This window comes from Oreochromis niloticus, linkage group LG3 (assembly GCF_001858045.2).
Source record: "Oreochromis niloticus isolate F11D_XX linkage group LG3, O_niloticus_UMD_NMBU, whole genome shotgun sequence".
Taxonomy (NCBI): domain Eukaryota; kingdom Metazoa; phylum Chordata; class Actinopteri; order Cichliformes; family Cichlidae; genus Oreochromis; species Oreochromis niloticus.
In genome coordinates this window covers 76614120-76628768 of record NC_031967.2, presented here as the reverse complement: position 1 = coordinate 76628768, position 14649 = coordinate 76614120, and the positions used below count along the sequence as shown (strand labels likewise).

The window sequence follows — 14649 nt, the reverse complement described above, 5'->3', positions numbered from 1 at the left end:
ATGGGGTTAGGGAAGATGAATGAATCTCCGCCCCTAACGTCATTCAAATGCGACAAACCAGGAAACAGGTTCTTTTTCTTCTTCAGTAAAGAGAGACGCGCAGACGATCAGACTGAGTTCAGACCAAACTAGCAGCTTCCTCTGAGTGAGTCCAGCTACAGGAGAGAAAAGTGGAAACTCCAACACTGCTGCTTCAAGCTGCTGACGCTCCACACACTGAATGTGAGTTTGAGCAAAAACACGACTCAAAGGAAGTTTCAGTGAAGGTGGTAGAGGAGGGAGGGGAGCCAGGACTGACTGTACTTCCTGTCTGCTGTTTTCAGCTTCACTCATAGACTCAATGGCTTCCAGATCAGAGGAGGATCTCTGCTGTCCGGTCTGTCAGGAGGTCTTCAGAGATCCTGTTATTCTGTCATGTAGCCACAGCTTCTGTAAAGACTGTCTGAAGAGATGGTGGATCAAAAAACGGATACGTGAGTGTCCAGTTTGTAAGGAAATATCTTCAAAGGAAGAACCACCTTTAAACCGAGCTTTAAAGAACCTGTGTGAGTCGTTCTTACAGGAGAGAGATCAGAGAGCTTCAGAGGCTCTCTGCAGTCTGCACTCTGAGAAACTCAAACTCTTCTGTCTGGACCATCAGCAGCCAGTGTGTCTCGTCTGCAGAGACTCAGAAAATCACACCAATCACAGATTCAGACCCATCGATGAAGCTGCACAACAACACAAGAAGGAACTTCAGGAAACTCTGGAGCCCTTAAAGAAGAAGTTAAAGGTTTGTGAAGAAGTTCAAGTGAAGTTTGATCAAACAGCAGAACACATTAAGGTCCAGGCCCGACACACAGAGAGGCAGATTAAGGAGCAGTTTAAGAAGCTTCACCAGTTTCTAGCAGAGGAAGAGGAGGCCAGGCTGGCTGCACTGAGGGAGGAAGAAGAGCAGAAGAGTGGGATGATGAAGGAGAAGATGGAGGCTCTGAGCAGAGAGATAGCAGCTCTTTCAGACACAGTCAGAGCCACAGAGGAGGAGCTGAGAGCTGAAGACGTCTCATTCCTGCACAACTACAAGGCTGCAGTGGAAAGAGTCCAGCGCTGCCCCCTGCTGGATGATCCACAGCTGCCCTCAGGAGCTCTGATAGACCAGGCCAAACACCTGGGCAACCTGACCTTCAACATCTGGAACAACATGAAGGACATGGTCTGCTACACTCCTCTCATTCTGGACCCAAACACTGCTCATCCAAACCTCATCCTGTCTGAAGATCTGACCAGTGTGGTAGAAGGAGATGAACAGCAGCTTCCTGATAATCCAGAGAGGTTTGATTTCTACTGCTCTGTCCTGGGCTCTGAGGGCTTTAACTCAGGGACTCACAGTTGGGATGCTGATGTTGGAGACAGTAAATGGTGGAGACTGGGTGTGTTAGCAGAGTCTGTGCAGAGGAAGGGAATCATTCAGTCTGAATTATGGACTATATTGTTATATAAAGGTACATACTCATCATGTTCACCATCAGCTGGATCCACTGAACTCTCAGTAGAGAAGAAGCTCCAGAGGATTAGAGTGAATCTGGACTGGAACAGAGGAAAGCTGTCGTTCTCTGATCCTGATACTAACACACACATACACACCTTCACACACACTTTCACTGACAGGATGTTTCCATATATTTGGGCTGATGATGAAGTGAAGGTGTTGCCGTTGAAGGTCTCAGTGTCAGTGAAGCAGATGAGTTGAGGATGATGATATTTCTAATGTTGTTTCCTGTCAGTGAATTGAAGCTGTTAAACTGCAGCTGTCCTCCTGCTGCCTACTTAAACATATTGTTGAAATCACAATTCATATTTGGCTTTCATTCACTTTAGTCAAGCCAGCACTCGCCATAGGTTATGTTATATAAATAATCTCCTGACTGAATACAGACTTCAACTGATCATGCCTTTTCCCTGTTTTGTCTAGATTCTGGTTTTCTAGTGTTTTTCTTTGTGTTTGAGGAACCATGGTTGCTACAGCTTCAAGGAAAGTTAGATTTACGAATTTTAATGTCAGCTTTGTTCTTGTTAGGAACAAGCTAATAGCTAACTTGCTCGAATGTGAGCTGGATTTCTTTTTCCATAACACAAAGTTTGAAACACTTCATACACAACTGTTCCTTGTGTTTCATGACATGTCTTCATTGTTGTTTTGAATGTGTTGCTGTATGGAATATGCAGTGTGTGCGAGCAAAGTTAATATAGTTAATATATTTTAGTATTTATATTTATTGTTAAACTTATTTTGTGTATTTAGTAATTTAATAAGTAAATTCATGGTTATGATTGAACTAAAATTATTTTTATTGCATTATTGTTGGATTGATTAAGTAAAACCATGAATATGTGTGCCTTAAAGGCTTGGTTTATAGTTAAAAACCCAGCATTCTGGATTTATGCAAATGAGCACATGCGTTGCTAAAGGGGGAGAGAGAGAGAGAGAGAGAGAGGAAAAAGTTAGTATAGCAGAGGCAAGATGCTGCAGGAGAGGAGGACAGAGCCACAGTTTTCTACTGTAGTGTGTTTGTTGTTCAGGATAGCTTAGTCCTGATTACTCCTATAAGAAGATTTACAAGCTGTGGAATAAATTTTTGTTTATATCTTTTCACATCAGAGTCCTGTGGAAGTTTTTTTTTTTCTTTTCCTCTCTTCGCATGAACATACACGAGTTAAGCGTGGGAAAACTGGTCTCATGGCTATGCACAGTGGGAATGTAAAAGGAGATGATGGTAATAGTTTTGTCTGGGTTCACTTTGCGTTGATCCATTGGTACTGCAGTATCCAGTCCTGAACGAGCAGACTGGGAGTCAGCTTTTTCCAATAGGCCATCAGACTGCTGAACACTTCATAGACACCTCACCTTCACTTACCAGAACTTCAACATTATGCACTCCATACTGTACATAAATGCCATTTCTTTTGCACAATATCCAACCGCTAACCTCTGTATATTAAATTTTTGTTAATTGTATGTATATGTACACACACACAAACACACACACACACACACACACACACACACACACGTATATGTAGTGAATAGTGATTTGATTTGGTAATGTCTCAGGGCTCCAGTAGGGGGATTTGCGCCTCTCATGCTTCAGTCAATACAGATGAGCAGGAGCTTCTTTCAGCTCTCCTCACTATTTTCCCTGTTTAAGGTAACTGCCCACTGCACAGAACTCTATAAATGTGGCAATACGTTTTACTGCTGACCGTTAGCCCATCATCATTGTTCATTGTAATGGAAGAGGTGAGTGGTGGACTGTTTTTGCTGAGGAATTTCAGCTGAACTCCGTTGCTGTGCAAGCTAGATTTCAATAGTGCATATTGTAAGATGGTTTTTCTGCCACTGTCTGTATTTAAGTTAACTGCTGAATGACATATACAGCTCTTAAAATATTAAATCTTAATACTTTTTTCTTATTAAATCTTAAAGTATTATATCATTACAGTGGAAAGCCAGTGAATCTGTCAGCTAACATGTGAGTTAAGAAGATGTATTTACCTTATGTTACACTTCATGTTGTGTATTGTCTAAGTTACGCTCATCAGTTAAAACAGAAAATAAGAGTAACTTGGTTTGGAAACTGTGGTCCTGAGACTGAGTACCGTAATTGTCGGGCTATAAGCCGCTACTTTTTGCACAAGCTTTGAACCCTGCGACTTTTAGTCAGGTGCGGCTTTTCTATGGATTGTCCATGATTTTTGTGATACTGTAAGAGGATTTGTTTTGTTTGTTCCGCTGTTGTACGGCACTACGTTGCCTGGCGGAAGGGCATGTGATCAGACACACAGTATTGGGGTTCAAGAGTGGTATGTTGGTCACATGTCCGTCCGCCAGGCAACGTAGTGCCGTATGAAGTAGCGCGAAAAACAAACTTCAAAGTAGCGCTACGCGTTCAGTGGGAGGCGTGGATGACGTGTGGCGATAAATCATTCAACAAAACTGGTCGCATGCGAAAAGCAAGTTTTGCCCAAGTCTGCCAGTGGATTCTGACAGCGTGGGAAAGTGTGAAAACATCCACGATCACCAATGGAGCATGATGGAGAGGAGGACACCGCCATGGCCCTTCAGAGGGTTTTCAACTCCGACACTGACAACGAGGATTTCTTTGGTTTTGAAAGTGACAACAAAGGAGAGAAGCAGAGAGTAGATGACGAAGCCATCCTGAGCCTGTTCGTTTCCGACACTGGAGAAGAGGACTTTGGTGGTTTTAGTGCGCAGGAAGATGGTGGTGAATGACTGACTTTTCTTCTTGCTAAAGCCGTGTCACTGCACCTGAGCCTAAAAGGTAGGCCGAATCTATTTTTCTGGTGTGCTGTAGGTTATTGTTATATACTACATTTGTTACTCATTTATAAAGCACAGTACATGTTTCGTACTTGTAATTACCGGTACTTGTACATATACCTAAAAAGTTATGCAAATATGTACCCGTCACTTGTTTTTCAAAATATTAATAAAAGGGATGTGTCTCCAAACAGCCATCTCTTTCCTGACAATTCCCTTTGTGCATATTCTCTTACATATGATAAGTAAACATTGAAACACCTGCGGCTTTTAGTCAGGTGCGGCTAATGTATGTACAAAACAGGATTTTCCCTTGATTTATCTTGTGCGGCTAATATTCAGGTGCGCTTTGTAGTCCGGAAAATATGGTATATCCTTGCAGAGAGAATATGGTTTTGGTTGTTTTTCAGTCACTGACACTCAGTACAGATGAGTGAAGGTGAGAGCTGTGTGCCAGTATCTTCATTAATCTTGCCTCACTATTTCCCCTGTTTGTGGGTACAACATTACTGCGTTAAGATTTACTCTAAACTTTAGAATTGGTCTGAGAAAGTGAAGCTTACTGCACTTTCTCTACTACTAAGTGCTTAAATAATATCAGACCAAGCAGAGGTCATATTATTTTGAACTTATAGCAAGGAAAGATAACTTGTACATGGGCATACAGTTAATAAAAACAGCAGATATGCATTTTATTGGGACGGGCTGAACATGTGTATGATTAAAAAGTGGCTTTTTTCATTAACAGCAAGTAATAACAATATAGAAATAAATAAAATAAAACACTGATTTCTCCAGAGAAACATTCCTCATAAATTCTAACAACTGACTTGTACATTTTAAAATTAGACAGTATGTAAAGCTGTAAATCATAATCACAAGTAATAGATTCCTGTGCAATCTTGCAAATAGTATATTTTCATCAAAATGTCAAACTCTTGGCCTGCTTTGCTGGATATAAAAGATATTTTTTGTAATATTTCCAGATTCAGCTCTTTAATTTTGATTGCCATAAAGCAGGGGTGTCCAAGTCCAGGTTTCAAGAGCCGGTGTCCTGCAGGTTTTAGATGTGTCCTTGATCCAACACAGCTGATTCAAATGGCTAATGACCTCCTCAATATGTCTTGAAGTTCTCCAGAGGCCTGGTAATGAACTGATCATTTGATTCAGGTGTGTTGACCCAGGGTGAGATCTAAAACCTGCAGGACGCCGGCCCTCGAGGCCTGGACTTGGACAACCTTGTCATAAAGTATGTAAAACTAGACAAGCCGTCTATTCAGCTAATTAAGTTTCATAGAGTTGCAATATAAATTTCCATCTTCATTGGCACAGTTTAGAAATTATACTCTCATTCTTGCCATCGAACCTTCGTCTTCAGTACATGGGTCGTCACCATGGAGACAGGTAGGGTGTTTTCTACATGGAGAGCACATTGGAGAGTAAATTAGGATCATGTACCAAAGTTTAAATGTTTTTACATTTTATATCCTGGTTTTAGAGCATTTTCATATTGTACTACATATTATGTTTATTATGTCAGTTCTGTAACTTACAGAAAAGATTGATCAATCTTAACACCAGCAGTACTTTAGTTTAAGATTAAAAGTAGTTTAGCTCCAGTTTAGTTTAGCTTTCCTCTCTTCAGTCTTTACAAACATCAGCTGATGAACAGTTGTTTCTGGTTACTATTTAGACATGTGTACCCTCACAGTAAACATTGATGGTTATGTTAGCTGAACATGTTAACAACTAATCCATATTAGTAAACAACTGAGCAGTAAATAACCTGATATCATGGGAGCAATACTGATGGAAATGCTGTTCAACACATTATATTTATTTAATTAAACAGAGTGAGGAAGAACTCCTTTCAAACAGAAAGAAACCTCCAACTGTGAACACAGAGGGACAGTCATCTGCCTTGACAACTTTGGTGGTGAGAGGAAAGAGAATTGGGGGGGGGAGGAGAGCACAAAGAGAGAACAAAACACAAACTGTGAGAAGGCCATGGTTTAATGACATGCAGCAACATCACAGGCAAAAAAACGGGAAGAAGTGATGATCAGTACATTATGGTAAATCAGCCTGAGTCTAAAGCAGCATAACTAAGGGAGGATTCAGGATTATCTGACGCAGCCCTATCTATAAACTTTATTAAAAAGGCAAGTGAAGCATATCTTAAAAGTAGAGATGGTGTCTGTCTCCTGAATCCAAACTGGAAGTTGGTTCCACAGAAGAGGGGCCTGAAAACTGAAGGCTCTCCCTCCCATTCTACTTTTAAATACTCTAGGAACAACAAGTAAGCCTGCAGAGCGAGAGCAAAGTGCTCTAATAGGGTGATATGGTACTACAAGGTCATTAAGATAAGATGGGGCCTGATTATTTAAGACCTTGTATGTGAGGAGCAGGATTTTGAATTCAACAGGATTTAACAGGAAGCCAATGAAGGGAAGCCAAAACAGGAGAAATCTGCTCTCTCTTTCTAGTCCCTGTCAGTACTCTTGCTGCAGCATTTTGGATCAGCTGAAGACTTTTCAGGGAGTTTTTAGGACATCCTGATAATAATGAATTACAGTAGTAATACATGCGTGAAATAGTTTTTCCATGTCACTGTTATCTAATTTTAGAAAAAACCCAAAAAACAGTTCTTCTGGGTTGTTTAATATGCATGTTGATGAAGATGTCAGTGGCTCTAAAAATCCTCAATGTTCCTGAAATGATTCAGTCCTTTATGTGTTTACAACATAATTGAACTTATTTATTGGTGTCATCTGGCATCATGGATAAATATATCAATATCATTTTCATAGAATTGGAAATGTATATAGAATTTTCTAATAATATCCTGTGAGATTGGAAATATCTACAGTATAACGCTAAAGCTGCAGAACTCCATGAATATTTTTTTGTTGATGTCTATTAGGTTACAAGGGCAGTGGACTCACTGTTATGTTTGTCTTTTCCGGACATTAACATGTGAAGAGTTTATTTAGAGTTAAGCGTCAGTAATAAACAGCCTGATGGTTTGTTTACTGATGTTTCAAAGGTGAATAAATGATTCAGTGGCTCACCTGTGGCATGAGCACAGTGAAGATGAAGTAAGTGCGAAAAGAACAACAGCAGGTGGCAGACTGTAGTCACAACCTGGAAAGGGGTGGAGATAAGCGATGGAGGTGCTCTAGAGGTGGTCATGGGAAGGGTAGTGGGTGAGGCTGTGGTTGATGGTTTAGCTGCAGAGAGAATCCCACCTGTTCAATTGACTGTGAACACAAAGGGAGTGGTGAAATTAGAGTGAAGCTCCTCACCTGTGACAGTGATCCAGCTGGATGGAGACTCTCCATGACCGCTGATGTCACACTTGTAGAGGCCTTCATCAGACCTGGAAACATGCTGGATGGTCATGTGACCTGTAGGCTGCTTCCTGATGAGGGAGCCATCTTTATAGAAAGCAGCTGGGAGGTTGGAGGGAGTGGTCTTTGTTTCACAGAGCAGAGTGACGTCATCTCCCTCCATCACAGGGAGGACAGGACTCTGCAGGATCACTGATCCACCTCAACACAGAGACAAACTACAGCATTTCATCCATTTACACACAGCTTCATCAACACTAACTCCACACACTCAGCTTACCAGTGACTGTCAGGTTAACCATGTTACTGATGGGACCCTCTCTGGACTCACACCAGTAAACTCCACTGTCCAGTGGGTCGATGAAGCGAATCTCACAAGAAGAACCTGTATACCTTCCCCATTTAACTCCACACTGGGTCATTTGCTGTGTGGTTGTGTTTCTCCTCAGAGTCCATCCAGCAGAGCTGTCGTCCTCCTCACAGCTCAGAGACACAAAGTCATATTCAAAGAACTGAGAGCTGCTGGGACTCACAGTCAGACGAGCTGGAGCCGAAAGAGGAAAATAAGTTTAAACAAGTACTACAACTGCTGCCATAACTGCAAGTTTTTTCATGTTTTTTGTTATTATATCCTACAAAACTTGATCCTTACGTCTAACAAAGACAAGAAATACAAGCTAAATATTAGCATGTTTTGATATCTGCTTTGTTTGTAGCAAAAATGCAACTTTCTTTACACTTGAAATTGGCCCAAATCACAACTACTAGATACAAGATATTCACTGACCTTGGTTTGTTGGGGAGCACAGCAGTGAGCCGAAAACTGAAAGTGATAAACTGATGCTTAGACAAGAGGAAGTTGCTCTTAAATATTTTAACAGACCATAAAATGAGGTGCTGAAGCCTAGAGAGATTAGATTTGCCAACAATACAAATATTCAAAAACAGTTTGTTTTTTTTTCGTAACAAACATTTTGTTTCATTATCCAGGCTACTGATGCTCACATAACCAGCTAGACTTATCCTGTGAGTCACAAACGTGTTTATTCAGCTAAAACCTTTCATAATTATAAGTCCACATGGAGAAAATCGTGAGTACAGGTTATTTTGACATTTCAGATCAGAAATAAACACAACGAGTGTACTTACAGAGCAGCAACAACACAACGCTATCTTTCATACTGCGTCTCTGTGAAATCACACAAACACTTTGATTAGTTCACTCCCCCTTCCTTTTTCCTGACTTATTTTTATCTTTATTTTGGAGAAGTTAAATGGGAAGTGAATCTAGTCTTAAGGAGAACAGTGAATGGACATAACAGTGTCCCCCCACAGGTGTAAATTCCAGTAATTTCCTGGCTTTCATATCCTCCAGAGGCGCAGAATACAATAATTTTTTGACATCTCCTTTTTTAAAGATAATTTAAGAATTGTGTTTCATAGGCACATTGTGTTTGTCAGCCCATCGAACGCCTACTCATCGTCCGATCCATCTGATCTTTCATCTGTACTTCCTTTTCATCGTGATCTCAAGGAGGTATTTAGAAAAGACCATACGTTGTATGTTACCCCCACACAGACCTTATGACTGTGTGAATAGACTGTATTTATATACGTGTATATATGCTATATTTATGCTTATGTTCATATTCTCTTATTCCTTTTATTGTATTTTCTAATTCTTTACTATGCAAATTTCTTTTGGTGTTCTCCTACTGGAAACTGAATTTCCCCAAGGAAACTACCCAAGGGATTAATAAAGTTCTATCTGTCTATCTATAGACCTCCTCCCAGGTGCACAACTTCTGACCAGTTGATTGTATATCCTCTCTCAACCCAAAGGAGAGGCTATGGAGAAGTATATCACTGACTCTCTTGGCGCAAGGATAATTAGACCATCCTCCTGCCCAATGATTGCTCGGTTCTTTTTTGTTGAAAAGAAAGACAAGAGTCTCGGGCCCTGCATCGATTATTGTGGTCTTAATAACATTAAAGTAAAAAAACAAGTACCCATTGCTGCTGTTGACCGCCACCTTTGAATTACACCAGGGGGCCACGATTTTCACCAAATTAGACCTGCGCAACAGGTATCATCTGTTGAGGATAAGGGAGGTAGACGAGAAACGGCTTTCAATACTCACCACGGTCATTTAGAATATCTAGTTATGTTGTTTGGACCGGTATGGGCTGTGCTGTTCCAGCAAAAGAACAGTAAGTTCCACCCCTGCACTTATTATTCTCATCGTCTCTCCTCAGCAGGCCGGCCCTGGTCACTTCCAGTAGTACTGTCATGGCCCAGCCTGAAGATGATCGGCGGTGACTATGTTTTGTTATTCTCCCTCTCTCTCTCTCTTTTTCTCCCTGAGAAGATATTCATGAGCGAGTGGAGAGTGGCTAGCAGGGTGCAGTGTGTGGCTGATGATGAGCGAGAGTGATTTACCATTTTTACCTTCCCTTTAGATTTCCAGTTTTTGCAGTTGGAGATTGTAAAATAAGCTTTCTGTGTTCTTCCAAGCATCGGAGTCCTGCACTTGAGTCCCCTATTTACCATGACAGAATCCTTTTAGGTCTAAGTAATTTTATTTAATCTTTGAGCAATCGTATATGGATCAAGCCATTAAGTAGGGGATGGCGGTATAAACGGTATACGGTAGAAACAATATAAATTTGACCACCGTTGGAGATTTTGACTATACCGCTGTATCGCGATAGCACATGTTGATGGCGTCATCAAGCTGCCCCTGTTTTGGTCGAAAACATTGCAGCGGCTGCAAATAACATCATCTGCAAATTATGCCGGGCAACAGTAATAGCAAAGAGTCAAAGCACTTTTGGAATATGGGGAAAGCCAAAAACTGCGCTTCTTCCACTTCCCTAGCATTGATTCATTAATGCTGAATTCTCTCGCAGCTGCTCTATTCCTATGTTGTTGCAGTATAATAATGACTAACCTTGTATTGTGAATGGATTATCTCAGTTGTTCTCCTAACTGAAGTTTGGTCCGTGTATAGCATCCTACCATGCAATTGCATTTGTCCCTTAACCACCAGAAACCCTCACGTTAACTTTTATCAGTGGAAAAAAGTTAGCGTTTAGCACAGTGAAGCTGAAGGATAATGTTATGCTAACGTAGCTGTTTTGCTAGTCATCACATAGGACATCATTATATACCAGCTACTCCAACGTCAGTCACCCTACAAAAGTCACTGCTGTTTAGTTTTCTGTCTTGATTTTTGTTGGAAGTGATAGCAGAGCTGTACGTTTTAATTTTTTCAGAAATCTCTCAGTTAGAACATGGCATATCATGTTTAGGTGGAAACTAGCGAGCTAACTTCCTGCTAACTTCTAACTCCGTTGAATTTAATAAATTCCGTATTCATGGATGCCTGGATGTTAAATTTAATTGTTACACCTGGTAAAGCAGCAATGCTGATCATTTTATTAAAGGTGAAAGAATTTAGACAGTTTTTAACCCTCAGTGAAACCGCACACTGTAAAATATAACTTGTTTCAACTTAAAAATATCAGGTACAGGGCTGCCTTAAAATTTTAAGTTAAGTCAACAAATAGAGTTTGTTCTTATAACACAACCAAATGTTATGTTGATGAAAAATCGCATGTTGTCTAAACTTTCGTCTTAGTTTAGTTGACTGAGATTTGTTAGTCAGTTCAACTCCTTTAATTGTCATCTTTACTTGGGAAAACCCTTTCAGCTAAATTAAAATAATCTATTGTTTAAACTCTTGTCCTAGTTCAGTTGACTTGGGTTTTTTAGTTAATTCAAATACTTTAGTAGTTCTTTTAACTTAGGAATCTATTTTAGCTTAACTAACATAATCTGTTAGCTAAGTTGATTTAAGTTTATTAATTACCGGAGCTCCTTAAGGTAGCTGAGTGAACTTGTAAATCAGTTTCATTTTAATTATCAGAGTTGATTGACTGGATGTAAAGAAAAATGTGTATTGAACATCTTAAGTTTTTTTTGTTTTGTTTTTTTAGCTTTCTAACATCCATTTCAGCAAAACTACCTGTTAGGTTTATCTTAGATCTCAGGTTTAAATATCTACATTCCTTTAAATTAATTTTCTGTTGTTTACAGAAAAAAATAAAACCCCACAGATTCCATTAAAGTGTATCTGATCATTTCAGGCAGAAACATGACAAGACAATTACTCATGAGCACCCAACATTCACCATTTATTGTGCCATCTTAGTCATCTGAGAAACAGAAAAATCAGTGACGTAGCTCATCAGGCTCACAATCCATCAAAACTCAAAGGCTGCTCCCTGTGAAACAATAAATTTGAACTTGGTCTTGAGCCCAGTTTGGGTGAAGATTAAATTCTGACCAATACTCTAGGAGCAGTAGTGATTCTTGTGAAGTAACAACAAAGTCTGCATTAATGTAATGTATCAGCGGAACACTTGCTATTTTAGAAAAGTTATTCTTTACATTTGCAAAATTTTTAAACTTCATTGTGCTCAGTCACACCTGTTAGCATAAAACGTGAAATATTAAAATAGTACAAAACCTTTGATAAGTGACAGTAAAGATCAGTTTATAACAACTAAGACATCAAACTCTTGTATTTGTCTTCGTTTACAATTGCAACAAATTCCACAGAACCAATATCTCTGACAATGTGTGCATGCTTCTGAAACATTTGATAATATGAATATTTCAGAAACATCAGTTTGAGTCTGCTCAATTGCAAAACAAAGGAAAAACTACTGACTTGCATGAGATAAGCATCTGCAAATTCCACCATTATATTGTTGTTCACATAAGTTTCTTAAACCATGAACAAATGAGTAATTGTCTAATCTGGAATGTAAAGTGTAGTCATTTAGTGACATACAAAAGTGAGAATGAGAACTTGCAAGAATAAAAAAACAAACAGTAAAATAAAAACTGTCCTTAACACTAAGGCAATTGTATGCTGTGAGCATACAATTACAGTTCTGCATGGCTTTCTGCAAGAGTCTGTTTCTTAGACCATGCACTAGTGAGATGCACTGCCTTCCACCAATGTTCATTAGGACGTTGTGAATGACTTCAAAGATGTCCTTAAGTTCCTTTGGATAGTCTATGTTGAGGGCAGAAAGAAGGCCCATCAGCATGGAAATGGCACTTGAGACATCCCTCAGATTAGACAGGATTACTGCCGCCTCAAGGACAACCAACACATCGATGATGTCTTCTTCTTCCACCATCGCAATGCCAACTTTCATCCTCTTAGACAACGTGTCTTCAATACCTGTCGGCTATAAAAGGGTTCAAAGACAAAAAAATAAATAAAATTACACAATTACAATTACACAATGTCCGTTGTGCTTATGAATTCTTGTCTTTCCAAAGAAGGCCCATACTGATGCTTTGGATGATGGTGATTGGCTTTGGGTAACACTTATTAGTTGTTAAAGTTTTTTCAGAATGAGATATGCACCCCCATGTTACAAATCCATTTCTTGCTTTAAACAAAGACCATGTTCATAAATAACTGAGCATGTCTTCAATTGCAGAATTCAAACAAAATTTTCAATTTAAATGGTAAATGGCCTGTATTTGTATAGCGCTTTACTAGTCCCCTGAGGACTCCAAAGTGCTTTACACATTCAGTCATTCACACACATGGGTGGATGACTGAATCGTGGCTCAAGAGTTGCCAGTTCGTCTTATAATCGGAAGGTTGCCGGTTCGAACCCCGGCTTGGACAGTCTCGGTTGTTGTGTCCTTGGGCAAGACACTTCACCCGTTGCCTACTGGTGGTGGTCAGAGGGCCCGGTGGCGCCAGTGTCCGGCAGCCTCGCCTCTGTCAGTGCGCCCCAGGGTGGCTGTGGCTACAATGTAGCTTGCCATCACCAGTGTGTGAATTTAAATCTACTTATACTAAATATTGGCTGTGCTCTAAACTAAATCTGGCTGAGAATACATGAAATGTGCAAACTGCAGCTACACTACGAGATCAGATTGTGGCTCCATAGACAATGCTTCTTTAATCAGTTTATTGATTAAAGTTTATTATTTTTCCCCTATATTAACAGCATGAAAAAAGAGCATATAGACATGGCTGAACAGGTTGCATAATTGGCACTGAATATCAACATCCACCTTTACCCAGCTGCCCAATGACTCTGGGCCAGTAACCTTTAATTGCTTACCCAGTCTACACAGTCTCTTTTCCAGGGTCCAGGACATTTCACCAAAGTATTGCCCCCCACAGCTGTAGCAGCCACTGCAGCCCCTTAAATATCCTAATATCTCTGCCATTACAATATACAATGTGAGAAATCAAACGTAAAGCTGAAGTGAACAGTACAGCAGCGAAATGTCAAAGACCCTGGTGAAGACATGAATAAACACAAGACACTAATAATATCAATGCTAGCTTGCCAGTTAGTTTCTCTGAAACCCAGACCAAATCCACTGTCAAAGATCTTGTAATAATACATTTGGTGAGGAAAAAGTACACGTTATCATGTGGCATCTATTGTTTCATAGATGCCACATGTTTCATTTAAAATCCACTGTGGTGCTGTCATTATTAAATTTACTAAAAGAAACAATGCTAACCTTCACAGTCTTGAAAGTGTGTGAGGGATCTTCCTTTAGAAAAGGAAGGTGAGGTCCTCTGTCCTCTTCCTTTGTGTAGGGCTCTGGTCAAAGAAGTCAAAAACAAAACCAAAACATTTTTTAAACAGTGTTTATAAAGCATGTAGACAGCTCCAAATTCACAGCTTTTTGATACATAATTCCATCAATATATGATTATCATTGGAGATTTTGAATCAGGCTTATCAGGACATTCAAGTAGAAAATGATATCCAACCTACCACCAATATACATAGATTCTGTAAAAGTTACCACACTAAATGTCCGGTTGTGAAATATGATGACAGACTTTACTTATCAGCTTTCTTTCAATGAGTTCATCAGTTGAACTGGATAACCTAAAACGTAAACAAAGGATTAGATTTCAC

At 39.8% G+C, this 14649-nt stretch overlaps 1 protein-coding gene and 1 non-coding gene across 2 annotated transcripts; one reads left to right on the top strand and one right to left on the bottom strand.

The window, feature by feature from the left end:
- The first annotated feature begins 64 nt into the window (after window positions 1-64).
- Window positions 65-2632, top strand: LOC106096884 (zinc-binding protein A33). The gene is made up of 2 exons (XM_019355273.2): window positions 65-222; window positions 324-2632. Exon 2 carries the CDS (start codon window positions 341-343, stop codon window positions 1727-1729), a length of 1389 nt encoding a protein of 462 aa, XP_019210818.1. The 5' UTR covers window positions 65-222; window positions 324-340; the 3' UTR covers window positions 1730-2632.
- Window positions 2633-4980: 2348 nt separating this feature from the next.
- Window positions 4981-7684, bottom strand: LOC102078632 (uncharacterized). Its single transcript, XR_002058447.2, has 3 exons — window positions 7624-7684; window positions 7390-7548; window positions 4981-5734 (listed from the first exon to the last, which is right to left on the bottom strand). It is a non-coding gene; the product is annotated as an uncharacterized LOC102078632 (transcript).
- Window positions 7685-14649: the final 6965 nt, after the last annotated feature.

Coding starts and splice junctions, on each gene's coding strand:
- LOC106096884 (XM_019355273.2), top strand. CDS start 341: ATGGCTTCCAGATCAGAGGAGGATCTCTGCTGTCCGGTCTGTCAGGAG.